This window comes from Drosophila erecta, unplaced genomic scaffold (assembly GCF_003286155.1).
Source record: "Drosophila erecta strain 14021-0224.00,06,07 unplaced genomic scaffold, DereRS2 tig00000279-arrow-arrow-pilon, whole genome shotgun sequence".
NCBI lineage: Eukaryota > Metazoa > Arthropoda > Insecta > Diptera > Drosophilidae > Drosophila > Drosophila erecta.
Window position 1 is genome coordinate 369,029 of NW_020825216.1, and position 22,109 is coordinate 391,137.

The 22,109-nt window shown below is 48.5% G+C and overlaps 6 protein-coding genes across 12 annotated transcripts; 4 read left to right on the forward strand and 2 right to left on the reverse strand.

The window, feature by feature from the left end:
* Positions 1 to 8: 8 nt before the first annotated feature.
* Positions 9 to 9,170, forward strand: LOC6551164 (anoctamin-6). Of its 6 annotated transcripts, none has more exons than XM_026982920.1 (10): positions 9 to 243; positions 2,024 to 2,282; positions 3,469 to 4,004; positions 5,294 to 5,866; positions 5,931 to 5,986; positions 6,047 to 6,617; positions 6,678 to 7,299; positions 7,369 to 7,574; positions 7,642 to 7,923; positions 7,986 to 9,168. In XM_026982920.1, exons 2-10 carry the CDS (start codon positions 2,270 to 2,272, stop codon positions 8,229 to 8,231), a joined length of 3,105 nt encoding a protein of 1,034 aa, XP_026838721.1. In that variant the 5' UTR covers positions 9 to 243; positions 2,024 to 2,269; the 3' UTR covers positions 8,232 to 9,168. The 6 variants fall into 6 exon arrangements, with proteins under 6 accessions (XP_026838721.1, XP_026838723.1, XP_015011015.1 ...); XM_015155529.2 differs by having other exon boundaries at positions 23 to 243; positions 1,805 to 2,282; positions 7,986 to 9,170; XM_026982921.1 differs by lacking the exon at positions 2,024 to 2,282 and having other exon boundaries at positions 23 to 243.
* Positions 9,171 to 9,741: 571 nt separating this feature from the next.
* On the forward strand, positions 9,742 to 11,567 carry LOC6551165 (phosphoglycolate phosphatase 2). 2 transcript variants are annotated; one of them, XM_026982923.1, is made up of 5 exons: positions 9,742 to 9,933; positions 10,092 to 10,401; positions 10,456 to 10,590; positions 10,647 to 10,854; positions 10,918 to 11,567. In XM_026982923.1, the coding sequence occupies exons 2-5, from the start codon at positions 10,129 to 10,131 to the stop codon at positions 11,259 to 11,261; spliced, it is 960 nt and encodes a 319-aa protein (XP_026838724.1). In that variant the 5' UTR covers positions 9,742 to 9,933; positions 10,092 to 10,128; the 3' UTR covers positions 11,262 to 11,567. The 2 variants fall into 2 exon arrangements, with proteins under 2 accessions (XP_026838724.1, XP_026838725.1); XM_026982924.1 differs by lacking the exon at positions 9,742 to 9,933 and having other exon boundaries at positions 10,034 to 10,173; positions 10,235 to 10,401.
* Positions 11,568 to 11,580: 13 nt separating this feature from the next.
* Positions 11,581 to 13,668, reverse strand: LOC6551166 (pyridoxal phosphate phosphatase). Its single transcript, XM_001977028.3, has 3 exons — positions 13,464 to 13,668; positions 12,736 to 13,119; positions 11,581 to 12,536 (listed from the first exon to the last, which is right to left on the reverse strand). Exons 1-3 carry the CDS (start codon positions 13,464 to 13,466, stop codon positions 11,997 to 11,999), a joined length of 927 nt encoding a protein of 308 aa, XP_001977064.1. The 5' UTR covers positions 13,467 to 13,668; the 3' UTR covers positions 11,581 to 11,996.
* A 495-nt stretch (positions 13,669 to 14,163) lies between these two features.
* On the forward strand, positions 14,164 to 15,616 carry LOC6551167 (BLOC-1-related complex subunit 5). Its single transcript, XM_001977029.3, has one exon. The coding sequence runs from the start codon at positions 14,395 to 14,397 to the stop codon at positions 15,442 to 15,444; it is 1,050 nt and encodes a 349-aa protein (XP_001977065.1). The 5' UTR covers positions 14,164 to 14,394; the 3' UTR covers positions 15,445 to 15,616.
* A 40-nt stretch (positions 15,617 to 15,656) lies between these two features.
* On the forward strand, positions 15,657 to 22,103 carry LOC6551169 (nardilysin). Its single transcript, XM_001977031.3, has 5 exons — positions 15,657 to 16,112; positions 18,000 to 18,422; positions 18,486 to 20,249; positions 20,313 to 20,597; positions 20,670 to 22,103. Exons 2-5 carry the CDS (start codon positions 18,232 to 18,234, stop codon positions 21,835 to 21,837), a joined length of 3,408 nt encoding a protein of 1,135 aa, XP_001977067.2. The 5' UTR covers positions 15,657 to 16,112; positions 18,000 to 18,231; the 3' UTR covers positions 21,838 to 22,103.
* Positions 15,834 to 17,826, reverse strand: LOC6551168 (AH receptor-interacting protein). Its single transcript, XM_001977030.3, has 3 exons — positions 17,636 to 17,826; positions 17,310 to 17,486; positions 15,834 to 17,239 (listed from the first exon to the last, which is right to left on the reverse strand). The coding sequence occupies exons 1-3, from the start codon at positions 17,726 to 17,728 to the stop codon at positions 16,547 to 16,549; spliced, it is 963 nt and encodes a 320-aa protein (XP_001977066.3). The 5' UTR covers positions 17,729 to 17,826; the 3' UTR covers positions 15,834 to 16,546.
* Positions 22,104 to 22,109: the final 6 nt, after the last annotated feature.

The following is a 22,109-nucleotide window of genomic DNA, read 5'->3' on the forward strand; positions in this document are numbered from 1 at the left end:
CCCAATCAACAGCTGATTGGATAATGTTATGCATCTGGCAACACTGGCCGCGGACGGTTCGTTTGTGGCGTTTAGTAAATTTATTAAAAACAAGCCTTGCTGGCGGTTTCTTTAACTGCAATAATTGTTTGTCGGCTGTGCGAAGCGAGTGAAGTGCGCTGAAGGCGGGATTTGTTTGAGGGGGGCACAGTGGATATGTCAACTACGGTGAACACTAGCTAAATTCAACGACAACAAACCCAGGTGAGACCACAAAATATACAAAAAAATGGGATTGGAATTATCACGTTGGCAGGGCATAGCCAGCTATACTAACACCTTGTTCCTAACCAAAATCTCGATATTCCATAGCTATAGTATTGAATGCTCCACCGGCAGGCCTTCCGTTTATTTTCGGCCACTGCAGTTTGCTAAAAATAGAAATGTCCACATACACAGAATCGAAGGTGTAGTGCATCATCATCATCATCAGAAACGCCATCATCACCATCACCAATGTCATCCGGTATTCCGAATTTGGGGAATAGAGCTTTCTCCGGCGTGCTTCTATGTTCTTTCAACCGATTCGCGTGTCTTGGACTAGTTCCTCCCACCTTCATTTTATAGGTGTTCCATTATACACACATGCCAAAACTGGTTTCGTTCCTATAGATTCGTATTCTTTACGAGCATTCTGTTCGCACTTTGGTATGTCAACAATCTGCGGGAACAGCTTGACCTTTACCTTTGCCGCCAACATGTTAACCCGTTCTCCCCCGTCAAATTCAAACATTCGTCTGCACCCAGGGATTGTCTGTACTCCGTCAAGGTTAATGATTCTGGCGGGTGCCTGTCGTTTTCTGGCCTTCCCTACACTGCACTTCCCCAGGAATATGATGTCTGAACTCAAATATTTTACATAAAAATCCTGCCGCTGGTAACATATTCTCTCCAGACGGGTCATTTACTTGACCTCAATCAAAATTGCTGCGGCCTTTTTCTCACGAGCAGTCCACGGCGATGTATTATGTTCAAGCAAATGTATTTCCTTTGCAAAACATTTAAAAACAACAGGGTTACTTCGAATCTAAATGTGTGGGTATCCATCTTTTAAATTCACAACTTTTAATGATCCATAAATTAACATCAAAATAAGCACTACCTATTAGAGCCATTCGAATATGTGTCTATATGGGAGAATAATAGAATTACACATACGAAATTGAATCTAAACCACAATCGACTGTTTGGATTTGTTCATTTTTTTAAGATGAATGAAAAAGTTGTTCTCTCGTGAAACATTCGACGCAAATGGAGGTTTTTTTCTGTATTAATGTTCAGATGACTACAGTGGGATTGTGTAGGCCCCCAGATATGCAGCTATAAATCATCATTTTTAATTCCCTACAAGTATATTTTGTTTAATTTCTAAGAAATCTTCCATATTTTATATGAATATGTTCATTATACTGAATTGAAAGCAGACATTCTTTATAGAACTGCAAGATGCCTGCGAGTTTCAAATCGCGATGCCCGAGCTGAATAATTGTTTGAACTGAAGCCATTGCAACTATCTTTCTGGGTGCTCTGAAGTCTGGCAAATATTCTTGGGGGCATAGGCATTACGGCACCCATTTCCCCCGATTTCCGGCCACTGTGCGTCGTCACATCTAGCTGCACGCCTATTTGGGCAATCAGCTTATTGAGGCGCTCGGCGATTTGTGAGGTTGGTTGGTTGGTTAGCTGGCTGGCTGGCTGGCTGGCAAACCCGAACCGAATTTGTGTATATTCCGCCTCTATTATTCTTTTCGTACTCTGTTTTCAGTAATCGCCAAACAACGCGAGTGTACGCACATTGCTTTCCCACTGGCTCAGCATTTAATTTTCCGTCTGACATCATTCGCGGGTGAATCTCCGAGTGTTTCGCTTTCGGTTTCAGTTTGAATTCTTAGATTGCTTAGAAACATCCAGTTTTTTGGTTTTTTGTTTTGTGGAGCCACGAGCTTATTCCCTGCATCAATTGCTCTTCTTCCACTGCCGGCAGTTCGAGAATCGTAATGCGTGGAAGTCGGTGCCGCTGCGCAGCCGCCGAGAAAGTGCCGAAAGATTCAGGACTTGAGAAGGAGTCACTCGAAACGAGGGAGCAGCAGGATAAGAAGGAGCAGCAGGATCAGCAGGACCAGCTGGATCGCTGGTAACAGACCGCTGGAGGGATCTGCGATCGATCGACTTCCCAAAAAAGAACAAACTGCCGCCAGACATTCACCTCGCTCTTCCCTAGCCACCAATCATGTATTCGGCGGGTAAATTATTTAAGTTAACCGAGTCAATTCCACACTTCCAACATCGCACCCGTCGGCATGCAAATTTGTTTGAACTCTGATATTATGTACACACCATATACATACATATGGATGTCGGATCGCCATCCTTGTTTCATTTCGTTGCGTATAATATTGATCTTTGGAGCGCTGTCATTGTTTGGTTTTTGTTTCAAGCTTGATTTGGCTCTGTTTGTCCGTTCTTAGTTTGGAAATAGCACTGGGCGGGGGTTTGCTGCACCGGAAACTGATCATCATCATCAGCGGCAGTCCGTCCACTCATCCAACCCTCGATCCATTCATTCATCGAAGTTCTCGCACGCATTCTCACACCATGGACTGTCATGGACATGGAAACGCACTTGTGGGGCACTTATGTAATTGACCGCATTTAAATGAGTCAGGCGGCGGTATCAGCGACAGCTGGAGCCCGATAAGTTGGCTTCCAAATTGGGTCCGCCTGAAAATTTGATGGCCGAAATTCCATCATCCCCACTATCATGGGCACAGACTCACTATCGGGATTTTCGGGGCTTATCAGTAATTAATATGAGCGGGTCTGATATTTCGATTAATCTCAATTAATAACATTGGGGAAATAATCTATTTTGATATATACAAGTTTGTGTATCATTTACTGCATTTAAAGAACTTATTTTGTTGGAGTTTTGAAATGATCTCTTAAAAGTGCATCATGCCACCATTAATTTGTATTATTTGCGCTCCACATTCTTTTGACGACAATTACTTATTACTTATTGGAGTTGGTATTGTGTCATGATGCCTAATTGAATGTTCATTATAGAGGGGATTGGGTCAAGCACTTTCGTTTTTTCGTTCACCAGTTCACAGTCATTTTATGGCATCAGTTCGTTGGAAATGATATTTTTCTAAGCGCAAATCGGAACTATCAGCTTTCTTTCATTCAACTAAAACACCAAAGAGATCATATATCATATCACATGTCCGCAAACCCCACGTGTTGTTACTTTCCCGATAAACTAGCTTATAAATGTTTATGCAATTTGAGTGTGGCAATGTAACAACTAACTTATCAGCCACCAACCACCGCCTCACCTCTCATCGCAACTCATCCCATATCATCTGAATCTCAACTACTTGTAATGCGAGTGCCAGAACAACCGACTAATCTCAAACTTCGTTGCAGTCCGCACCCACGACTACGACTACCCCGAATCTGAAATGGACGAGCGGGAGAGTCTGTACTTCGACACCATATCGCTGGCGGAATCGGAGGCGGCGGCTGCTGCGGCGGCGCATCGCAAATCGATCTCGCAGTCGCGCAACACCATCTACCACTCGGCGGTCGATCTGGCGGGCGACGAGGGAGGAGGAGGAGGAGGAGCAGGAGGAAGGGTGCGCCTGGGCGGCGGAGTAGCCGCCGAGCACGCGGCGCTAGCCTGGCAACCCGGATACCGCCAGTCGACGGCACTGGAGCACCTCAACGGCGGTGGCGGTGGCGGAGGTGGTGGTGGTGATCAAACGGATGCCGCATTCGCCGCCCAAATAATTGCCCTGCAAAACGGACGAAACCACCTGCCGCCCAACGGGATTGGTGTGACCGGAGATGGAGGACAAGGAGGTGGTGACGATGAGGTCTCTAGACGTCTGTTAAGAACTAGTAGCAACATTTCTAATAAAGATAAGAAATTGCCAATAACATACTCCCAGTGGAAATCAAGGGTAAACAACGACAGTAGCATACGATTCCAATTCAACTCTCAAAACCAAATACGTTCCACAACGATTAGGCACATGGCTCCGGTTGAAAGCCCTCGCTTTTGCACTGCCGCCGATGTCTTTATCCCTCGCACGTCGCACATCCATCGATCTCCTCACCTCCACGTTTGCCTTGCAGTTGCAGTTGCCGATGCCCAGTCCATCTCATCCGCCATCCGCCATTCGAGAATCACTTTCACCCATCTGCCGGAGCACTCATTCAAGCTATCAGACACGAATTTCGATGGCCAGTGGTCCAGTGGTTGCTTTGGTTGCTGCCTTTGAGTATCCTTCGCGTATTGGCACTATGGAGCTTTTCCAATTTCAATTCAGCTTCTTATAGCTACTACTTTTCAAATTCACACCAAACTTTCTACTTAGAAATCTAAACGCTTAATGCTACACTGCAGTATTACACAAAATTACACAAATAATTGTGAATGATTAATAGTTGAATGACAATCTAACCAGTACCTAACTTATCTTGGTGGAATACTTAGAAATCCATAAAAGATCTGCGCAGATAATGTACTCTTCTAAATATAGAATCTTTGAAAGTAGGTCATTATCAGATGTTGGTGTTTGTTCACCCAACAAACAGAAGAATATCGTTAGAAAATCGAGGGGCACTTCGCGCTAAGGAGCGACCACTGTACCCACACCAGTCACCCATTTGATTCCCCTGTTGCTGTAATGATATTTACATATATTCTGCACTTGATCAAGTTCTTGCCGCCTTCTTTCACGCTCTCCTTTGTTTGTTTATATTTCTCTATTTCCTATAGTTTGCTTGCGGGATTGGGTATGAACACTTAATGCGAATTTTGTATACTGTTACTTAATGTCTAAGTCGGACGGGGGGCGTTGGGCGTGGGGCGTTTTGGTACTTTGGAGCACATACTGATTGCAGCAAACAGCTGGGCAATCCGTAGAGCCCACTATTTGCCTGTAGTGTGTCGACCACGACGGTTGTGTTTCGGCTCGGTTCGGTTCGGTTTGGTTTGGTTCCGGGCGACCATCATGCTGATCTGCTGCCTCCTGCTCGGGCTGCGCTCCGCAGATCGGCGGGAGGAGCCCGCCACGGTGATAGGGTGGTGACCAGGGGGAAATGTGTAGGCACACGCACCCACACGCTTTGTTGCCGTCTAGTTGATAAGCAAATGTATTTATATATAACTATACTAATGCTCTCCGTCTTGGTCGTTCTCTTTCCACTGGCACATGCTTACATGCGGATCTCTGGGCATCTGCAGACGTACAGACGCTTCGACGATGGCAAGCGGAGCGTGGACTTTGTGCTGGCGTACAATGGAGAGACCCAGCTGGAGGAGCACCGGCGCAAGTGCGAGATCTTTGAGGCGAATCTGCAGCGGGAGGGCTTGCAGCTGGAGCACAACAAGGTGCAGCGCGTTCACTTCATCAAGATCCATGCGCCGACGGAGGTGCTGTATCGCTATGCGGAAATACTCAAGATCAAGGTGCCGCTCAAGCCCATTCCCGGCCAGGATCAAATCTTCGCCGAGTCGGCGCACGAGTTCAAGACCTGCTGCAGTCGCATGTGCAAGAGCCTCTTCAGTTCCGTGCAGCTGAATACGGCCCTATTCCCGGAACGCGAGCCGCGCATCCATCTCGAGTTCTCCCGCAACTACCTGGAGCTGTACGACACGGAGCACCCGAACTTTCTCGACGCCAGCACCCGCTACTCCATCATCAATTTCATTCTGCAGCGCCAGCATTTCGTGGAGGGCGAGGAGACGGCCGACAATCTGGGCATCGAGAAGCTCGTCCAGGATGGCGTCTACACCTGCGCCTACACCTTGCACGATGTGGGTTCCCGCTCCATTTTCCCTACTCGAATTTCCCACTCATAGTGTCCATATCTCATTGCAGAAAGATGATCGCGAGCGGCTGCTAAAGGAGTGGGCCAACATATCCAAGTGGAAGAAGTAAGAAAATCAGACTTTCAGTTAGAGCAATCACTAATCACTACAACCATTTAATTGCAGCCTGCAACCACTGGACCAAATCAAAGACTATTTCGGAGCAAAGGTGGCACTCTACTTTGCCTGGCTGGGATTCTACACGCAAATGCTGATACCCATTAGCATATTCGGCGTGCTCTGCTTCCTGTACGGCTTCGTCACGTGGAGCAGCGATCCGATTAGCCGGGACATTTGCGACGACAATGGGACGATCATGTGTCCGCAGTGCGACCGCAGCTGTGACTATTGGCGACTGAACGAGACGTGTACCTCCTCCAAGTTCAACTATCTGATAGACAACAACATGACGGTGGTGTTCGCCTTTTCGATGGCCATTTGGGCAGTGGTGTACCTGGAGTTCTGGAAACGCTACTCGGCGGGTCTGGTGCACCGCTGGGGACTGACTGGCTTCACCCACCACGTGGAGCACCCGCGTCCGCAATACTTGGCCAAAATATCCCGCACCAAAAGGCTGGCCGGCAAAGCTTACGGGCAGGACCAGACTGGCAAGCGGAACGTCTTGGATCCGGATGTGCCCTTCTGGAGCATCAAGTTCCTGCCAAACTTCACCAGTTACAGCATCATGGTATTGTTTGTGAGTAACCGAACAATCTGTTGCCGCATTGGAGCCGCATTATAATGTTCTCCCCTATAGATTTGCATATCAGTCATTGCCATAGCGGGCATAATCATCTATAGAATGGCACAGCGAGCCTCGCACAGCATTTTGGGCAGTGAGAACTCCATGACCTTTAAGGTTATGATATTGCCCATGACGGCGGGCATCATCGACCTAATAGTGATCTCGCTGCTGGACATGGTTTACTCCAATTTGGCAGTGAAGCTAACCAACTACGAGTACTGTCGCACCCAGACGGAGTACGACGAAAGCCTAACTATCAAAAACTATGTGTTCCAGTTCGTCAATTACTACTCCTCGCTCTTCTACATCGCCTTCCTCAAGGGCAAGTTCGTCGGCTATCCGGCGAAGTACAACCGCGTGCTGGGCTTTCGCCAGGAGGAGTGCAATCCTGGCGGCTGCCTTATGGAGCTCTGCATGCAGCTGGTTATTATTATGGCTGGCAAGCAGGTGGTCAACGCCATTGTGGAGATGCTCATCCCCTACCTGATGCGCACCTTCAAGGAGCTGAGCTACCGCCACGGCTGGTACAAGAGCCACCAGGACCAGCGTCTGGTGCCCTACAACCAGTTCACCGAGGACTACAATCTACTGCCTGCCCAGAACAACTCGCTCTACGCGGAGTACCTCGAAATGGGTACGAACTTCTATAGCCTTAACATATCTCCCAAAAGTTCCCTTTACTAATGAACCATTTCTTGGGCAGTTGTGCAATTCGGCTTCATCACACTGTTTAGTTTGGCCTTCCCGTTGGCGCCGCTGCTGGCCCTGCTGAACAATGTGATCGAGGTGCGCCTGGACGCCATCAAGATGCTGCGCTTCCTGCGGCGGCCCGTGGGCATGCGAGCCCGCGACATTGGGGTTTGGCACAGCATTATGACCGTCGTCACCCGGATCGCCGTGGCCTCGAGTGTGAGTCTGTTAGACATCTCTTTGCCCCGATGGCTGTACAATTCCTCATCCCAAATCCGCTTCGCAGGCAATGATAATCGCATTTAGCACGAACCTCGTACCGAAAATCGTGTACGCCGCCTCAATGGGTGATCCCGAGCTGAACAACTATCTGAACTTCACGCTGGCTGTGTTCAACACCAAGGACTTCCAGGTGCAGCCACTGCTCGGAGGCAGTCAGCATGTGAACGAGACGGTGTGCCGCTACACCGAGTTCCGAAACCCGCCGGACGATCCGCATCCCTATAAGCGTCCCATGATATATTGGAAGATACTGACGGGTCGCTTGGCCTTCATCGTCATCTATCAGGTGCGCAGTGGGCAGTGCATAACACACTTCATTTCGAGCTAACGTTGATCTGGTTCCCACAGAACATTATCACCATGATGCAGGGCATCCTGCGCTGGGCCGTGCCGGATGTGTCAGGTCGCCTGCTGAAGCGCATCAAGCGGGAGAACTTCCTCTTGCGGGAGCACATCATCGAGTACGAGAAGCAGCACGCCATGAAAATGGTGCAGACGGAACGCAACGGCCAGCAGAAGTCGGATGGTGAACTGCGGCGGCGCAACAATGAAACGGTGATCCGGAGCCGCGACGAGGCCACCTCCTTTGTGTAGGGAGCGGCGAATGGGAGCTGCATGTTCGTCAGATCATTCCTTGGTTTCCCCCACCCCCAGCAACATGTAGTTAGCCAAACTTTTGTACATACCGACACGCGAATAGCTAGGGATTGTCGACTGCTATCGCATGGATGCAGTGCTTCGTACTTATGATGATTTTTGTACTGCGTTTGCGTGGGAAGTGCTCAACGAATATGGGGAGTCGGAGCCCCGAGTCAAGCAACTGCATTTTTATACATACACGAATAGGATTTTATATTGTTACTTGATGGACTCGTGATGGACTCCTCGCTGGGAGTCGAGTATATTGAATCATCACCCGGTTGGATCACAGTGAGGCCAAGTCGCTCGAGCAGCACACAGTTCTAGAGATATGTACTTGAACATTTAAATTATATACACACCCACACCCACACACACACCACACGTCCAAAGTGCATTAACAACGAGTATTTATAATTTAGAGACGGCGGAACTCCTGGTGGCCACCTCGGCACAACCATGTTGGATCGGTCATGAGCAAAACGATTACGAATTAAACACCACAAGATGTGTGCGAGCTGAACAAGCTGGCACCCATCCAGACACTAAGAAACAATCCAATGTACCTAACAATGTTGCCCACAAACCGAGAAGCGAACCCAAGTGCGGTTCATCCTCCCCACAAAACCATTGTTTTTATTGTTGATTATTGCCAAGCGAGAGCGAGCGCATTGCACATTTCGCAATATTTTGTAGAACTCTAAATGCTACTTACCAGTGCGTACTATATAGTGAATTGTTGTTTTGATAAACATATTTATACGATACAAACTAAAACTAATCATAGCAGCTACGATTACGATAGAGATTAAGCCAGAAAGCAATTGTGTTGTGTGCCGGAAACGAAATAACAAATAAATGAAATGGGTTTAACTCCATTACTGTGAACGGTGATTGGACTGTCCTGGGTTTTCATCCATGCCATGTGGATATAGATGCGTTGGAAAGTAAACCGGATGCACTGGATAAGCTGCCACCGAAATTGCTCAATTGAGAGGCGATGGAGGCAAATCAATTGGAACGCCACCCGGCGACTTGGCTGGTCAACATTCAATTGACAGAGACACCGCTTACTGCCCCTGACCACCTAGTTGCCAGTCGAGCAGCCCATGGATTACGTGCGATTGAGGTGTAACTACACTGGGAAAAACGCGCCAATCTTAAATAAGCCAAGTATTGCTACAAGTATATGAGAAGAAATGAAATTTCAACGAGTGACAGAGCTGGATTCCATCTCTAATCCTGCTCACTAGATAGATCTGCGCCATAATTGGATTTTTTCGCAGTGTGTGCCACTTACCTCGCCCCAATCTGCATACCCTGGGTGCTGCTGCTGCTGGTCTAATGCAATTTGAAGTGTGTAATGCAATCGCCCTCCATGCAACCCACCCCTCTCCACGGCCAGGCAGTGCTCTTCGAGCTGGGTCTTCCAGATTGGCGTGCTCGTCTCGCTGGACTTAGTTACAAATCTGTCTCTGGCACTTCGACTGGGTTGAGTCGCACCGCTGGACTGGAACTTTGAGCTGCGAGGAATCGGAATCCGAGTCTGAATCTGAATCTGAATCTGGATCGGCATTGGCATTCGGAATCCCGTGCTAAAACCCCTCCAAGTCCGGATTTGCGTCGTAGTTTCCATCACTGGATCGGAATGAGTTCGGTGGGTAGAATGGAAAATGATCTGGTTGTATAAGCCGATTTTGTGATATATGGATATAGATCGGTTCCCTGCTGCCCGGCTTTTAATTATGTACAATTTTACAATTCGGTCGTATGCAAGGGATAGCTTTCAGATTGTTTAAAAGTATCTCTCCCCAGGTTAAGTATCTAAAGAATATGACAAGGAAGGAACGGGATGAGTTCTTTGACTCATTTGACTTGGTTTTCTGCGATTGCGATGGCAAGTTTGCTTACCTCGATTCACCTAGTCGATGTGGTCATGACGGGCTTTATTCCCCTAGGCGTGGTTTGGTATCCCCTGAGGGACTTCATACCCGGTTCCGCTGGGGCACTGGCCCATTTGGCCCATCTGGGCAAGGATGTGACCTTTGTGACCAACAATAGCATCAGTTCGGTGAAGGAGCACATCGAGAAATTCGAGAAACAGGGCCATCTTAAGATTGCTGAGGTGAGCAGGCATGATTGGGAGCTATATTGTAAGCTACTATCTCTTCCTAACCAGCATCAAGTCGTTCATCCTGCCCAAACCATCTGCGATCACCTGAAATCCATTAACTTCGAGGGACTCATCTACTGCCTGGCCACTCCTCCATTCAAGGAGGTCCTTGTTAAGGCGGGTTTTCGTTTGACCGAAGAGGTAGGTGGCAGAAATCGTGGTGAAGGCTTCCCAATCTCTAGATGCAATCTCAATAGAGTGGTTCGGGGATCATCACCAGCCTGAAGGATCTGCACGAGGCCATCTTCTCCGGCGAGTCGGTGGACGCGGTCATCATCGATGTGGACTTCAACCTGTCGGCGGCCAAGTTGATGCGCGCCCACGTTCAGCTCCAGAATTCCCAGTGCCTCTTCCTCGCCGGAGCTGCCGATGCTTTGATTCCTTTTGGCAAGGGTGAAATTATAGGTAAGCAGGGCCTTTCAAAGTGAATCAATGTCATTATTTTTCCTTTGGTTTTCAATCAAAAAGGACCTGGAGCCTTCATCGATGTGGTGACCCAGGCAGTTGGCCGTCGGCCCATTACTTTGGGCAAGCCAGGAGAGGATCTGCGCAAGCTCCTCCTGGATCGCCATCGGGAAATCCCGCCCAGCCGCGTACTCTTCGTGGGCGACAGCCTGGCCAGCGACATTGCATTCGGCCGCGCCAGTGGCTACCAGACGCTCCTCGTCCTCACCGGCGGCACCAAGCTGGAGGATGTCCAGCGACTGCCAAAGGACCATTCCCAGGTGCCCGATTATCTGGCCGATTGCCTGGGCCAGATAGTACCCAATAATCCGGAATCGATTGACTGTGACTCGGCGCATTCGGCTTGATGATAGTGTTCAAGTGTTTGTCCAACTTATCTGTGGCTTTATGATCAAGTTTGTTGGTTGGTAATGGGTGGAGGCCCAGAGTGCCTCCGGTTACTCACCGCACTGTGTTCCTCGACTTTGAACGTGAGGGATACCCTGTTATTTGGAGTATGGCGAAGCGAATGAACTTAGAGCTACTGCTTTTAGTTCAAAAGTTTAAATGTTTGTTTTTTTTTAGGTAATAGAAAGTTAATAATCCCGATATAATCTATTTGATATCTGATCAAAATGGTTAGCAACAGGCAATCTACAAAATATAAAATAATAAATGAGAGTGTTGTTTTGACGAAATTTTCAAGTTTTTTTACATTATATATTTTATATTTATTTCAATCTCTTTACATTGTGAATTGCGAGGAAGCCCAAAGTGCGATCGCTAAATTTCTAGGTAACTTGTGTACATTTCTGATAATAAAACATCGTGGACTGCTGCAGCTAGACTGTACGTATATATTCACTGCCCATCGCCCATCTATGAATCTTTTACGACCAATTGGTTGCAACGATGCAGTGGCTTCAATTTCCTGGAACTCCAAGGTTCGTCAACTCTGTTTGCTTATTATGATTCAAGTTTCGCACAAGGGGCAGAAAACGATCTGGTTAGCAATAATAAACTATTTTAGTTACCCAGGTACCCATAACTAGATACATAGCCAATGGATATAGCTTTGTTCGATCTCCTCCGCCGGACTCCGTCTAGACACGCGACTTGGGCGCCTCGCCCAGCAGCTGGGCCACATCGGCCACACTGTCCGCGTAGTAGTCCGGAATGAGCTGCGGATCCGTTTCCGCCAGCAGCTGCTCCCTGGTGCATCCACCGCTGAGCACCAGCAGCGTTTGGAAGCCGCACTGCCGCCCAAAGCTCACGTCCTGGGCCAACATATCGCCGATCATGAGCACCCGACCGGGCTGATCGATCTTGAGGTGCCCGACAATCAGATCACCCAGCTCGCGACCAGGCTTGCCCAGCGTAATGGCCTGCTTGCCACTGGCCTCCACCAGGATGGAGGCGAAGGCTCCCGGACCGATGATGTTCACCCCCTTGGCCACCGGCAGCAGCCGATCGGTGGCGCCCTCAATGAGCAGGCACTCCGGATGGCGCAGGTACAGATGGGCGCGCAGCAACTTCGGGGAGGTCAGGTTGAAGTCCACGTCGATGATGACGGCGCGCACCGGCTCTTTGCCGAAGATGTGCTTGGCCAGGCTCTCGTAGCTCTCCTCGATGAATTCGTTGGGCTGCAGGGAAAGTTAGCCAACCAAATGGAATATAACTAGGCATAGATAGGTTTATGGAATGTTGGAATACATGCAAATCATGCCAATAAACTGATAATTATGCTTTTTAAATATACAACTAAAACTGGCTGTTTTGTATTGAAGAGTCAAAGTGTAGGAACCCTGAGCAATCACTTCCACCCATCTAGTTACTACTCACCCCGTCCAGGAGCTGGAATCCCGCCTCGCGCAGCACCGCCTTGAACTGCTGGCTGGCGATGATGTAGATGAGGCCCTGGAACTTGATGCTCTGCAGGTAGCTGACGATGGACTGAGCCGGGTGCCAAATCTGCTCCGGCTGCACCTGCATCCCGATCTTGGCGAAGCTCTTGACGCACTGCTCCACCGTGCGGACACTGTTGTTGGTCACGAAGGTTAGCTGCTTGCCGATCCGCTGGAGGGCGGCGTATCCGTCGGCGGCACGCGGCACACTGTGCTCCAGGGTCCACAGGACGCCATCGATGTCGCTGATCACCCGGTCGAAGGAGTCGACGAAGCTGCTCCGCTGCTCCTCACTCAGCTGCAGAATGTGCTGTGGTTTGGCCTTAGGCGACAAAAGGAAATTTAATAAACATCAAATGGAGCGACGAATTCTAAAAAAACTAAATAATTAGACATAAAGCTATAGCAATTTTTTAAATCTTCTATTCAAATTAAAACATTCAATTCAAACTGACAGAAAAAAAACTTTAATATAAAAACCCCTGACCTGGACCAACATTACTTAAACTTTCAAAATGAAGCCAATTTAAGGAAGTAATTGCTAGCGAAAGAAGTAATAATATTAATATAATAGGTAGGTAGATATGTAGATAGACGATGAACTACATAGGTAGAAGGAACAGCTCGATAAGATTATTCTACAAAAGCACCATTCCCTATGCTCACCATTGCAATCCGTTCTGGTGGGTGAAAGTGTTGTTATCGCGATCACGGTCGTCAGCCAACTGACTTTGCGGAATATTGCTCAAGCTGAAATCGAAACCGAAACCAAAACCAAAGCCAAACCCGAATCCATATCCGATGCTGAGAATTAGCACCTCAACCGACACGACGCGTCGAAAATGCCGGCCAGAACGACGACGGTCATAAAAGCACTGGAGAACTTATACGGAAGCAATAGGAGAGAAGGCTTTCCACTTATCGCCTATGCTCATCTGAACCTCTACGACATCTTCCTATTTATACAGTCCATACAAAAGTTGTATACATTCCATTTATATTTTACATTTTCAACAGATACCTGCCAAGTCTGTGCAATGATCAGAGATTAGAAGTTAAGGGGTTGAAACTATGGCTTCAAATTTAGACTTTTGAGAGATATTAGATTCTTCAACTGAAGCAGCAATTTAGCACCTGTGTTTAGGATGATTAACAAGAAGGTCCCCTTAAAAAAATATTTAATATGAAAGTTTTGTATAATTTCATTATATATTTATAGTTTAGCCATTTATTTGAATGCTATTTTTTAAAAGAGACGAATTAAATTCAGAATGGAAACCCCCGTATTTGAAAGCTTAAAGCATGCATGCAGTGGAAACAGCGTGTTACTTGTATCTTAATACCGAAAAACACACTAGCGCATTCAAACTGGCTGCTGGGAAATTTTTAGGACTTTTAGGATTGGTACTTTGTTGGGATTCGTTCTAAGGAATTAACATCGATTTGTTTTGAGGAGTGAATCCCCAGGCCTTGGCCACTGGAAATGACGCAGCAGGTGGGTCCAGGACAGCATCAGTGACAGCGCCAGCTATCCACGCACTTCAGTCCAGGAGTACGCGGAACTCGGAGTCGGAATAGCCAGGAATCGGATCGATAAATGGGTGCCGAGCATTCGCAGCAGCGGGCTGAGGCCGATGGCCACGAGATCTTCGACGGACGCCAGCCACCAGGAGCGGGCGCTGGATCCCTCGGCGATGGGGGCTCCATGATGCTGGCGGCCACTGCGGCGGCCAACAAACGACGTGGAGCTGGTCATCGCCAGCAGACGACAGGAGGAGCAAGTGGAACATTGGTGGGACCAGGTGCCGGAGTGGGACCAGCTAGTATTGTGATAGCTAGCAAGCAGATCATTGCCGAGGCCGCTTCGCCCGGCGGTTCCGAACTGAGCAGGCCGCCTTCGCCGCCGCTGAGCGTCTGCTCCGACCTACCATATGTGTCCTATACAGATCGGCCTATCGGCGATTCGCCCAAAATACGCAGCAAGCCGGCGCACATGCTCCAGCAGAGCAGCGCCAGCAGGGCTGCGGCCAGAAAGTCACATCCAAGTGGACTCACCAGCGCCGTGAAACCAAAGCGACCCCAGTCCACGGCATCCAGTCATAATATTGTGATTGTGCGTCCCGGTGCCAGCGATGCTGGCGAGGATGTGGACCTAGACCTCGCACGACTGCGCAATATACCACAGTTTCTGCCCGTGCTACGTGAGTCCATCACGTCGGCGACCAATACACGAGATGCTGAGATTCTGGAGCGGCTGAACTCGCAGCATCTGGTCAACATTTGTGCCCGCATGCAAACGCACCTGAATCTGTGCGCCAGCTATGTGGCCAGCGAACAGAATCACCTCGTTGAACGCACCAAGGTGGTGAGCAACTCGATCACCACCCTCTTTGCCGGATTCGTGGATATGCAGAAGACGTACGCCTCGTACGCCGAGCAATTTGCCAAGATCCGGAGCATATCGCATCAGCTGAGCAGGTGCAATTCGCTGCTGCACGAGAACATTGCCAGCCTGGAGGCCATCAATAACTTCCTGGACGACGATGACCGACTGGAGCCCTTCGTCTGGCGCACCGATGACAACAAGCTGCGCGGCGAGGCTGAGGGCGCCATCGGAGGCAACAGCAGTCGTCTGTGGCGCCTGTAGGATCTCCACTGAATCCACACTCTTATTGGTCTCCAAAGATTTTCCTAGCTCATAATATTCGTGTATTTATTGTGTATATTACTCGTTAACGATGCCGCTTAATCGTGATTTTTAATTAGTAAATCAAACTTAATATTAAAACAAAATTTGATATTTTATTTCTTGAACTGCAGATGGTTGCAGCTCGTCAATATTTCTATTGTCGATATCGGCCCATATAATTGGGTAAAAATAACAAGCTTCTTGGCTTAACAAACCTCTTTATCATTATTTTAGAAACGGATGTCAGCAAATGCGGTAGTTTTATTTCGGTCAGCTAACCACAAAAGATATCTCAGCTTAGTGTTATCTTTTGAAAACCATGCAAATGGTGAGAACAATTATTTACTTGTCCATTTAAAGGGTTGAATATTTATTTAATACAATGTATTCCCTTATGCGAATGCATATTATTACGTATGCTTGCAGCATATATACAAACAATAAAGTCTTCAACTACAATTAACAATTAGACAGCATCAAAAGCACATTTATTACATCTTATACAATTTGTCTAGATTTAGAGTAGATTCTAGCTACGAATAAATATCGCATATAGGGATATACAAATACAAACGTACATATACGACTATGGACAACAAATGTGAAACATTTGATTACTATTTTTGGTAACGCTACGCAAACATGTTGCATTCCATTTACACGATTTACGATTACAATTCCACTCAAGCATTTGGATGGTACATTTACATTATATTTATACCCTTTAGCCTACACCGTTGAATGTGAATCGAGGCGGAGGATGAGTATGGGCATATAGTGCTCCGAAATGCAGCAGTCAGAAAATGAGGTGGTATGATACCGTAGTTGATTGTGTTATGACATCGCAAAATCACCAGCTGATCCCCTGCAGTGCTTGCAGTACCTTCTTGAGGGTCCAGCAGCAGAGGAATAGGTTCGCCATCGAGCAGAGCAGCACGAGACCGTGGGCGAGGCTAAGTGCCAGCGAAAGTAAAGAAGGTAGTGACAAGTACTGCTAGCGCTGCAGGTAGCTGCTCCAATAGACAAGCAGCATGAGCAGCACGTTGACGCAACTTATGTTCTAGAAGAGCTTCTGCATGTGAATGCGATCCTGGACGTTACGGGCCTGCTGCTGGTCCTCGATGGACTTAAGCTCTTTAGACACGGTCGACTTCAGGCTGGCGTCCAAGGCCAAAGCGTCGAGAAAGTCGCGGCGCGCCTGAGCTGGATTCCAGGCACCCGCATGGGCCTTGGCTCGTCGAAAAAGTGCCTTGACATTGCGCGGATCCAGGGTGAGCACCTCGTTGCAGTGCTCAATCACAGCGTAGAAGTCACCGGCGATCAACCGGCATTGCGCGTAGTTTAACAACAGCGGTGTCTTGATAGCCGCCAGTTCTTGCCACTCCTCGTCGTGCGGCTTCTCCTTCAGCATCAGCTGCTCCACAATGCCGACGGCCTCGCGGTAGCAAGTCTCCGCCTCTGTGAACCGGCTGGCCTTGTAGAAGTTGTTTCCCCGTTCGCGTAACGTACTGGTGGCCAGCATCTTCTCGTCGTCGGACATCTGCCAGCGCTCCTTTTCGTACTGCTCTGGCAGCTCAATGGAGATCAGTTCAATGATGAACTCCAGTTCGGCAGGATTTTGCAGCAGCTGGTCCAGGTCGGTGTACCCAATGCCCTCGTTTTGCAGCGTCATTCCACAGCAGTGACGTCGCTCCTCTTGTTTCTTGCCAATGTCCCGCAGGGTCTTCGATATGAACGGATATTGAGAGCAGAGCTGTAGGCGCAAGAGATCGGAAGGAAATTAGATTAGTGGGTATAAGGTTATTCAGGTTCTGTTACCTTACCGACTTATGCACTGTGAACTTGGCCACTTCGTTAAGGGACATCTGCTGCACAATCAGCTCCCAGACCTCCAGCTTAAATTTCTTTCCCAGGACCAGCTCCATGGGCTTTTCCATCTTGCGGCTGTCATCGATGATGCGACTGTCGCCGGCCCTCCGCGTTTGGAAGTGGAACTTCACCTGTAAAAGGGTAATATCATGAGAGATGAGGCTGTGTTGTGTGCACCACCCACTGGCTGTGGCCTTGGCCCAATTTCCCACTGTTTTGCTCCAGCTGCAGCTGTCGCAGGTGAAACTGGACAGCCTGCCCAGCGGTTTTGTGCACTCACCCTGGTGCCCGGGGTTAGCTCGATGTAAGCGTTGCCCGGATTGAGAATCTCTTTTCGGATGGGCTTCATATCGGACTTGCTGCGCGACTGCATCTCCGCTGGAATCGGATTTATTTGGAATAAACACAATTTGCGTTCGATACCAGACGTAATTGGCCCGAACCTATCGGAGTTATCGGTTCCCAGTATCTGGCCCGGCTATCGGTGCGCTAAGCTTTTGGTATTTTTTGTATTACCGATTTTTCTTATGACTGCTGATTTGATGAAATGCTATTTTCTTACCATTGAGTCCAGACTGGAATAATGATCAGTTTGCTGTGAAGAACGCTGTCATGAACTTATTTGAATTTTCATTTCCCCACAGGTAAAATACCGCCACACAAACCAATTCGACGGCGTCATCGATAAGCCGACACCCAAGGATCTGGTCCATCACTAGGCACACGTCTTTCGATTAATATAAATCGCTTAAATATTAATTATTTGCCTTGCGTCGGGAATTTGGAAGCCTGTGACGTTGTTCCCTCAGGATATCCCATTGATCCGATCCCAGTTGATCCGGATCGTCGTCCGCCTCATTCCCATTCGAGCGTTGCATGTGCTGGCAACGATACAGCGCACATTTGCTCAGACAATTGGAGTTTCACGTCCGGACGAAACGCACGAGCCCAATTACTCAATTAACCGGCGTACGGACTATCACACACGGCTCGTTGTGCAAAATGACAGAGCAGGTCAAGTATTTGGACACGCCGGACAAGTCGGAGACGGACAAGAAGCTTTACAAGTGAGTACCGGGCAATTTACCCGGAATTTAGCTGAACCGGATTCAATGGTTGCTTTTCCTTAGGACGCTGCTCTTGGGCAATGGATTGCATGCGCTGATAGTCTCCGATCCCAGTCCCATGCCACATGATGGCTTCACTACATCCGAGTCGTCCTCGGATAAGTCGTGCGAGTGCGAGTCTACCAGCAGTTCCGTGACCTCAAGCAGCGATTCCAGCTCATCCTCCTCCGATAGTGGCAGCAGCGTGGAATCGGGAAGCGAGGAAGGCGACGAAAAACTGGCCGCCTGCGCCCTGTTGATTGACTATGGATCTTTTGCTGAGCCCACAAAATATCAGGGTCTGGCACACTTTCTCGAGCACATGATCTTTATGGGCTCGGAGAAGTATCCAGAGGAGAACATTTTTGATGCGCACATTAAGAAATGCGGCGGCTTTAGCAATGCCAACACTGACTGCGAGGAGACCCTTTTCTATTTCGAGGTAGCCGAGAAGCATCTTGACTCCAGTTTGGACTATTTTACAGCCCTGATGAAGGAGCCACTGATGAAACAGGAGGCAATGCAACGCGAGCGCAGCGCCGTGGACTCAGAGTTCCAGCAGATTCTACAGGATGATGAGACCAGGCGTGATCAACTGCTGGCCAGTTTGGCCACCAAAGGTTTCCCCCATGGTACATTTGCCTGGGGCAATATGAAGTCGCTGAAAGAGAACGTTGACGACGCGGAGCTGCACAAGATTCTACACGAGATCCGCAAGGAACACTATGGCGCCAATCGCATGTATGTTTGCTTGCAGGCTCGTTTGCCCATCGATGAGCTAGAATCACTGGTGGTGCGCCACTTTTCTGATGTTCCCCACAATGAAGTGAAGGCTCCCGACTTGAGCAGCTTCAACTACAGGAACGCCTTTCAGCCCGAGTTCCACGAGCAGGTGTTCTTCGTAAAGCCGGTGGAGAATGAGTGCAAACTGGAGCTAACCTGGGTGCTGCCCAATGTGCGTCAGTATTACCGCAGCAAGCCCGACCAGTTTCTGTCATATTTGCTGGGCTACGAAGGTCGTGGCAGCCTTTGCGCCTACTTGAGACGCCGTCTCTGGGCTCTCCATTTGATTGCTGGCATCGAGGAGAACGGCTTCGATATGAACTCCATGTACGCTCTGTTCAACGTATGCATTTATCTCACCGACGAGGGTTTCAAGAATCTCGACGAAGTCCTGGCTGCAACGTTCGCCTACGTTAAGCTTTTCTCCAACTGCGGTTCCATGAAGGAAGTTTACGAGGAGCAACAGCGCATCGAGGAAACAGGTTTCCGGTTCCAGGCTCAGCGTCCTGCCTTCGACAATGTACAGGAGCTTGTGTTGAACTCGAAGTATTTCCCACCAAAAGATATTCTCACCGGCAAGGAGCTCTATTATGAGTACAATGAGGAGCATCTCAAAGAACTGATAAGCCACCTGAATGAGATGAAATTCAACCTGATGGTGACCTCACGCAACAAGTATGATGGCGTCACCGCGTACGATCAGACAGAGGAGTGGTTCGGCACTGAGTACGCCACCATTCCGATGCCAGAGAAGTGGCGCAAGCTGTGGGAGGACTCAAAGCCCCTGCCGGAATTGTTCTTACCGGAGCCGAATAAATTTGTCACGGAGGACTTTACACTGTTTTGGCACTCGATGGGTAAGCCGGAAGTGCCCGATGCACCGAAGAAGCTGCTCAAGACGGACACCTGCGAGCTCTGGTTCCGCCAGGACGATAAGTTCGATTTACCTGAAGCCCACATGGCTTTCTATTTTATCTCGCCGCTGCAGCGGCAAAGTGCCAAGAAGTAAGTGCATACACGTAGTTTTCTAAGGTCGTCTTGTATATTTTACCCTTAATTTTCGTTCAGCGATGCCATGTGTACACTTTACGAGGAACTGGTTAAGTTCCATGTGTGCGAGGAACTTTATCCAGCCATCAGCGCCGGACTTTCTTACACCTTTAACGCCATTGAAAAGGGTTTGCTCCTCAAGGTGAGCGGCTACAATGAAAAACTCCATCTCATCGTGGAAGCCATTGCCGAAGGCATGCTCCATGTGGCAGAAACCCTCGACGAAAATATGCTAGCTGCCTTCCGCAAGAACCAGCGTAAAAACTTCTTCAACACTTTGATCAAGCCAAAGGCACTCAACAGGTAGGAAATCCCTGAATTTAAATAAATAATTTAAATAATACTAAGCTGTGTATCTTGCTCACTCTTTTCCAGGGATGTTCGTCTCTGTGTGCTGGAGCAAATCCGCTGGCTAATGATCGATAAGTACAAGTGCCTCAACGATATTACTTTGGAGGATCTGCGCGGGTTTGCCCGCCAGTTCCCGAAGGAACTATACATCCAGTCTCTCATACAGGGCAACTATACGGAGGAGTCCGCTCACAATGTACTGAACTCGGTGCTCAGTCGCCTCGATTGCAAGGCGATCAAGGAGCGGCGCTACGTAGAGGATAGGACCATAAAGCTGCCGCTGGGAACTAACATCATCCGATGCCATGCCCTCAACGAGCAGGACACAAACACGGTGATCACAAACTTCTATCAAATCGGACCCAATACAGTTCGCGTGGAGAGCATTCTCGATCTGATGATGATGTTCGTGGACGAACCATTGTTTGACCAATTGAGGACCAAGGAACAGCTAGGCTACCATGTGGGCGCCACTGTTAGAATCAACTACGGCATTGCTGGCTATTCCATCATGGTTAACTCACAGGAGACAAAGACCACGGCCAACTATGTGGAAACCCGCATTGAGGTGTTCCGAGCCAAAATGCTGAAAATTCTGCGCCACCTGCCTGAAGATGAATATGAACACACTCGCGACTCGCTGATCAAGCTGAAACTCGTGGCGGACATGGCATTGAGCACGGAAATGGGTCGCAACTGGGACGAGATCATCAACGAAGACTTCCTCTTCGATCGTCGACGACGGCAGATTGAAATATTGCGCACGCTTCAAAAAGATGAGATCATTGATTTTCTTCTGGGCATTGACGCCGAGAACATGAGGAAGCTATCCGTGCAGGTGATTGGCCATCGGCCGCCAGGTGTGCCGGAACCATTGTGTGGTAGTGAGATCGTTCGTGACGGCGAAGACATCGGCAAGGACGCAAACAAACCGGATGATGAGAGTGGATCTGAAAAGGACGATCACGAGGATGAGGAGGAATCTTCGGAAGAGGAGGACGACGAGGATCTATTTGCTGCTCTGGAAAACAAGTTGAATGTCGTCTTCCTGCCCGGCGCACCCAATCAAAGCACCATAATGGATATTAACGAGTTCAAAAAGAGCCTAGACGTTTATCCCAAGCAAAAGAGCCAGCAGGATGAGGATCTGTTGCTCACCGCTCGCATTGAGGATGCACTCGGCCAGGCGTGAGACTTTCGGCCATCCCACCCACCTATCCATTTCAATTTGTTTAACTAGCCAAAGGTAGAAGATTAGTTACACACAATGCAAGCTTTTTAATGACAACCTTCTGACCAAGTCAGGAATTTGCTCTTATGTTGTAATTCGCTCATCCATTATAAAGCAGTAAGGCAGCACACGCAGCTAATGACAAATGCATTTTGGAGTATGGAGACACCGTATATGTTCGATTGCACTGACTTTCGTACTGAATAAAAAATCAAAATTTCAAGTAATCCACT

Coding starts and splice junctions, on each gene's coding strand:
- LOC6551164 (XM_026982920.1), top strand. Junction 5,987..6,046: donor AACATATCCAAGTGGAAGAA/GTAAGAAAATCA, acceptor ATTTAATTGCAG/CCTGCAACCACTGGACCAAA. Junction 7,575..7,641: donor GGATCGCCGTGGCCTCGAGT/GTGAGTCTGTTA, acceptor TCCGCTTCGCAG/GCAATGATAATCGCATTTAG.
- LOC6551165 (XM_026982924.1), top strand. CDS start 10,047: ATGCAAGGGATAGCTTTCAGATTGTTTAAAAGTATCTCTCCCCAGGTT. Junction 10,174..10,234: donor GGTTTTCTGCGATTGCGATG/GCAAGTTTGCTT, acceptor TTATTCCCCTAG/GCGTGGTTTGGTATCCCCTG. Junction 10,591..10,646: donor GTTTTCGTTTGACCGAAGAG/GTAGGTGGCAGA, acceptor CAATCTCAATAG/AGTGGTTCGGGGATCATCAC.
- LOC6551167 (XM_001977029.3), top strand. CDS start 14,395: ATGGGTGCCGAGCATTCGCAGCAGCGGGCTGAGGCCGATGGCCACGAG.
- LOC6551168 (XM_001977030.3), bottom strand. CDS start 17,728: ATGCAGTCGCGCAGCAAGTCCGATATGAAGCCCATCCGAAAAGAGATT. Junction 17,487..17,635: donor AGCTAACCCCGGGCACCAGG/GTGAGTGCACAA, acceptor ACCCTTTTACAG/GTGAAGTTCCACTTCCAAAC. Junction 17,240..17,309: donor AGTTCACAGTGCATAAGTCG/GTAAGGTAACAG, acceptor TTGCGCCTACAG/CTCTGCTCTCAATATCCGTT.
- LOC6551169 (XM_001977031.3), top strand. CDS start 18,232: ATGTGCTGGCAACGATACAGCGCACATTTGCTCAGACAATTGGAGTTT. Junction 20,250..20,312: donor CAGCGGCAAAGTGCCAAGAA/GTAAGTGCATAC, acceptor ATTTTCGTTCAG/CGATGCCATGTGTACACTTT. Junction 20,598..20,669: donor AAGCCAAAGGCACTCAACAG/GTAGGAAATCCC, acceptor ACTCTTTTCCAG/GGATGTTCGTCTCTGTGTGC.
- LOC6551166 (XM_001977028.3), bottom strand. Junction 12,537..12,735: donor GATTCCAGCTCCTGGACGGG/GTGAGTAGTAAC, acceptor CTTTCCCTGCAG/CCCAACGAATTCATCGAGGA.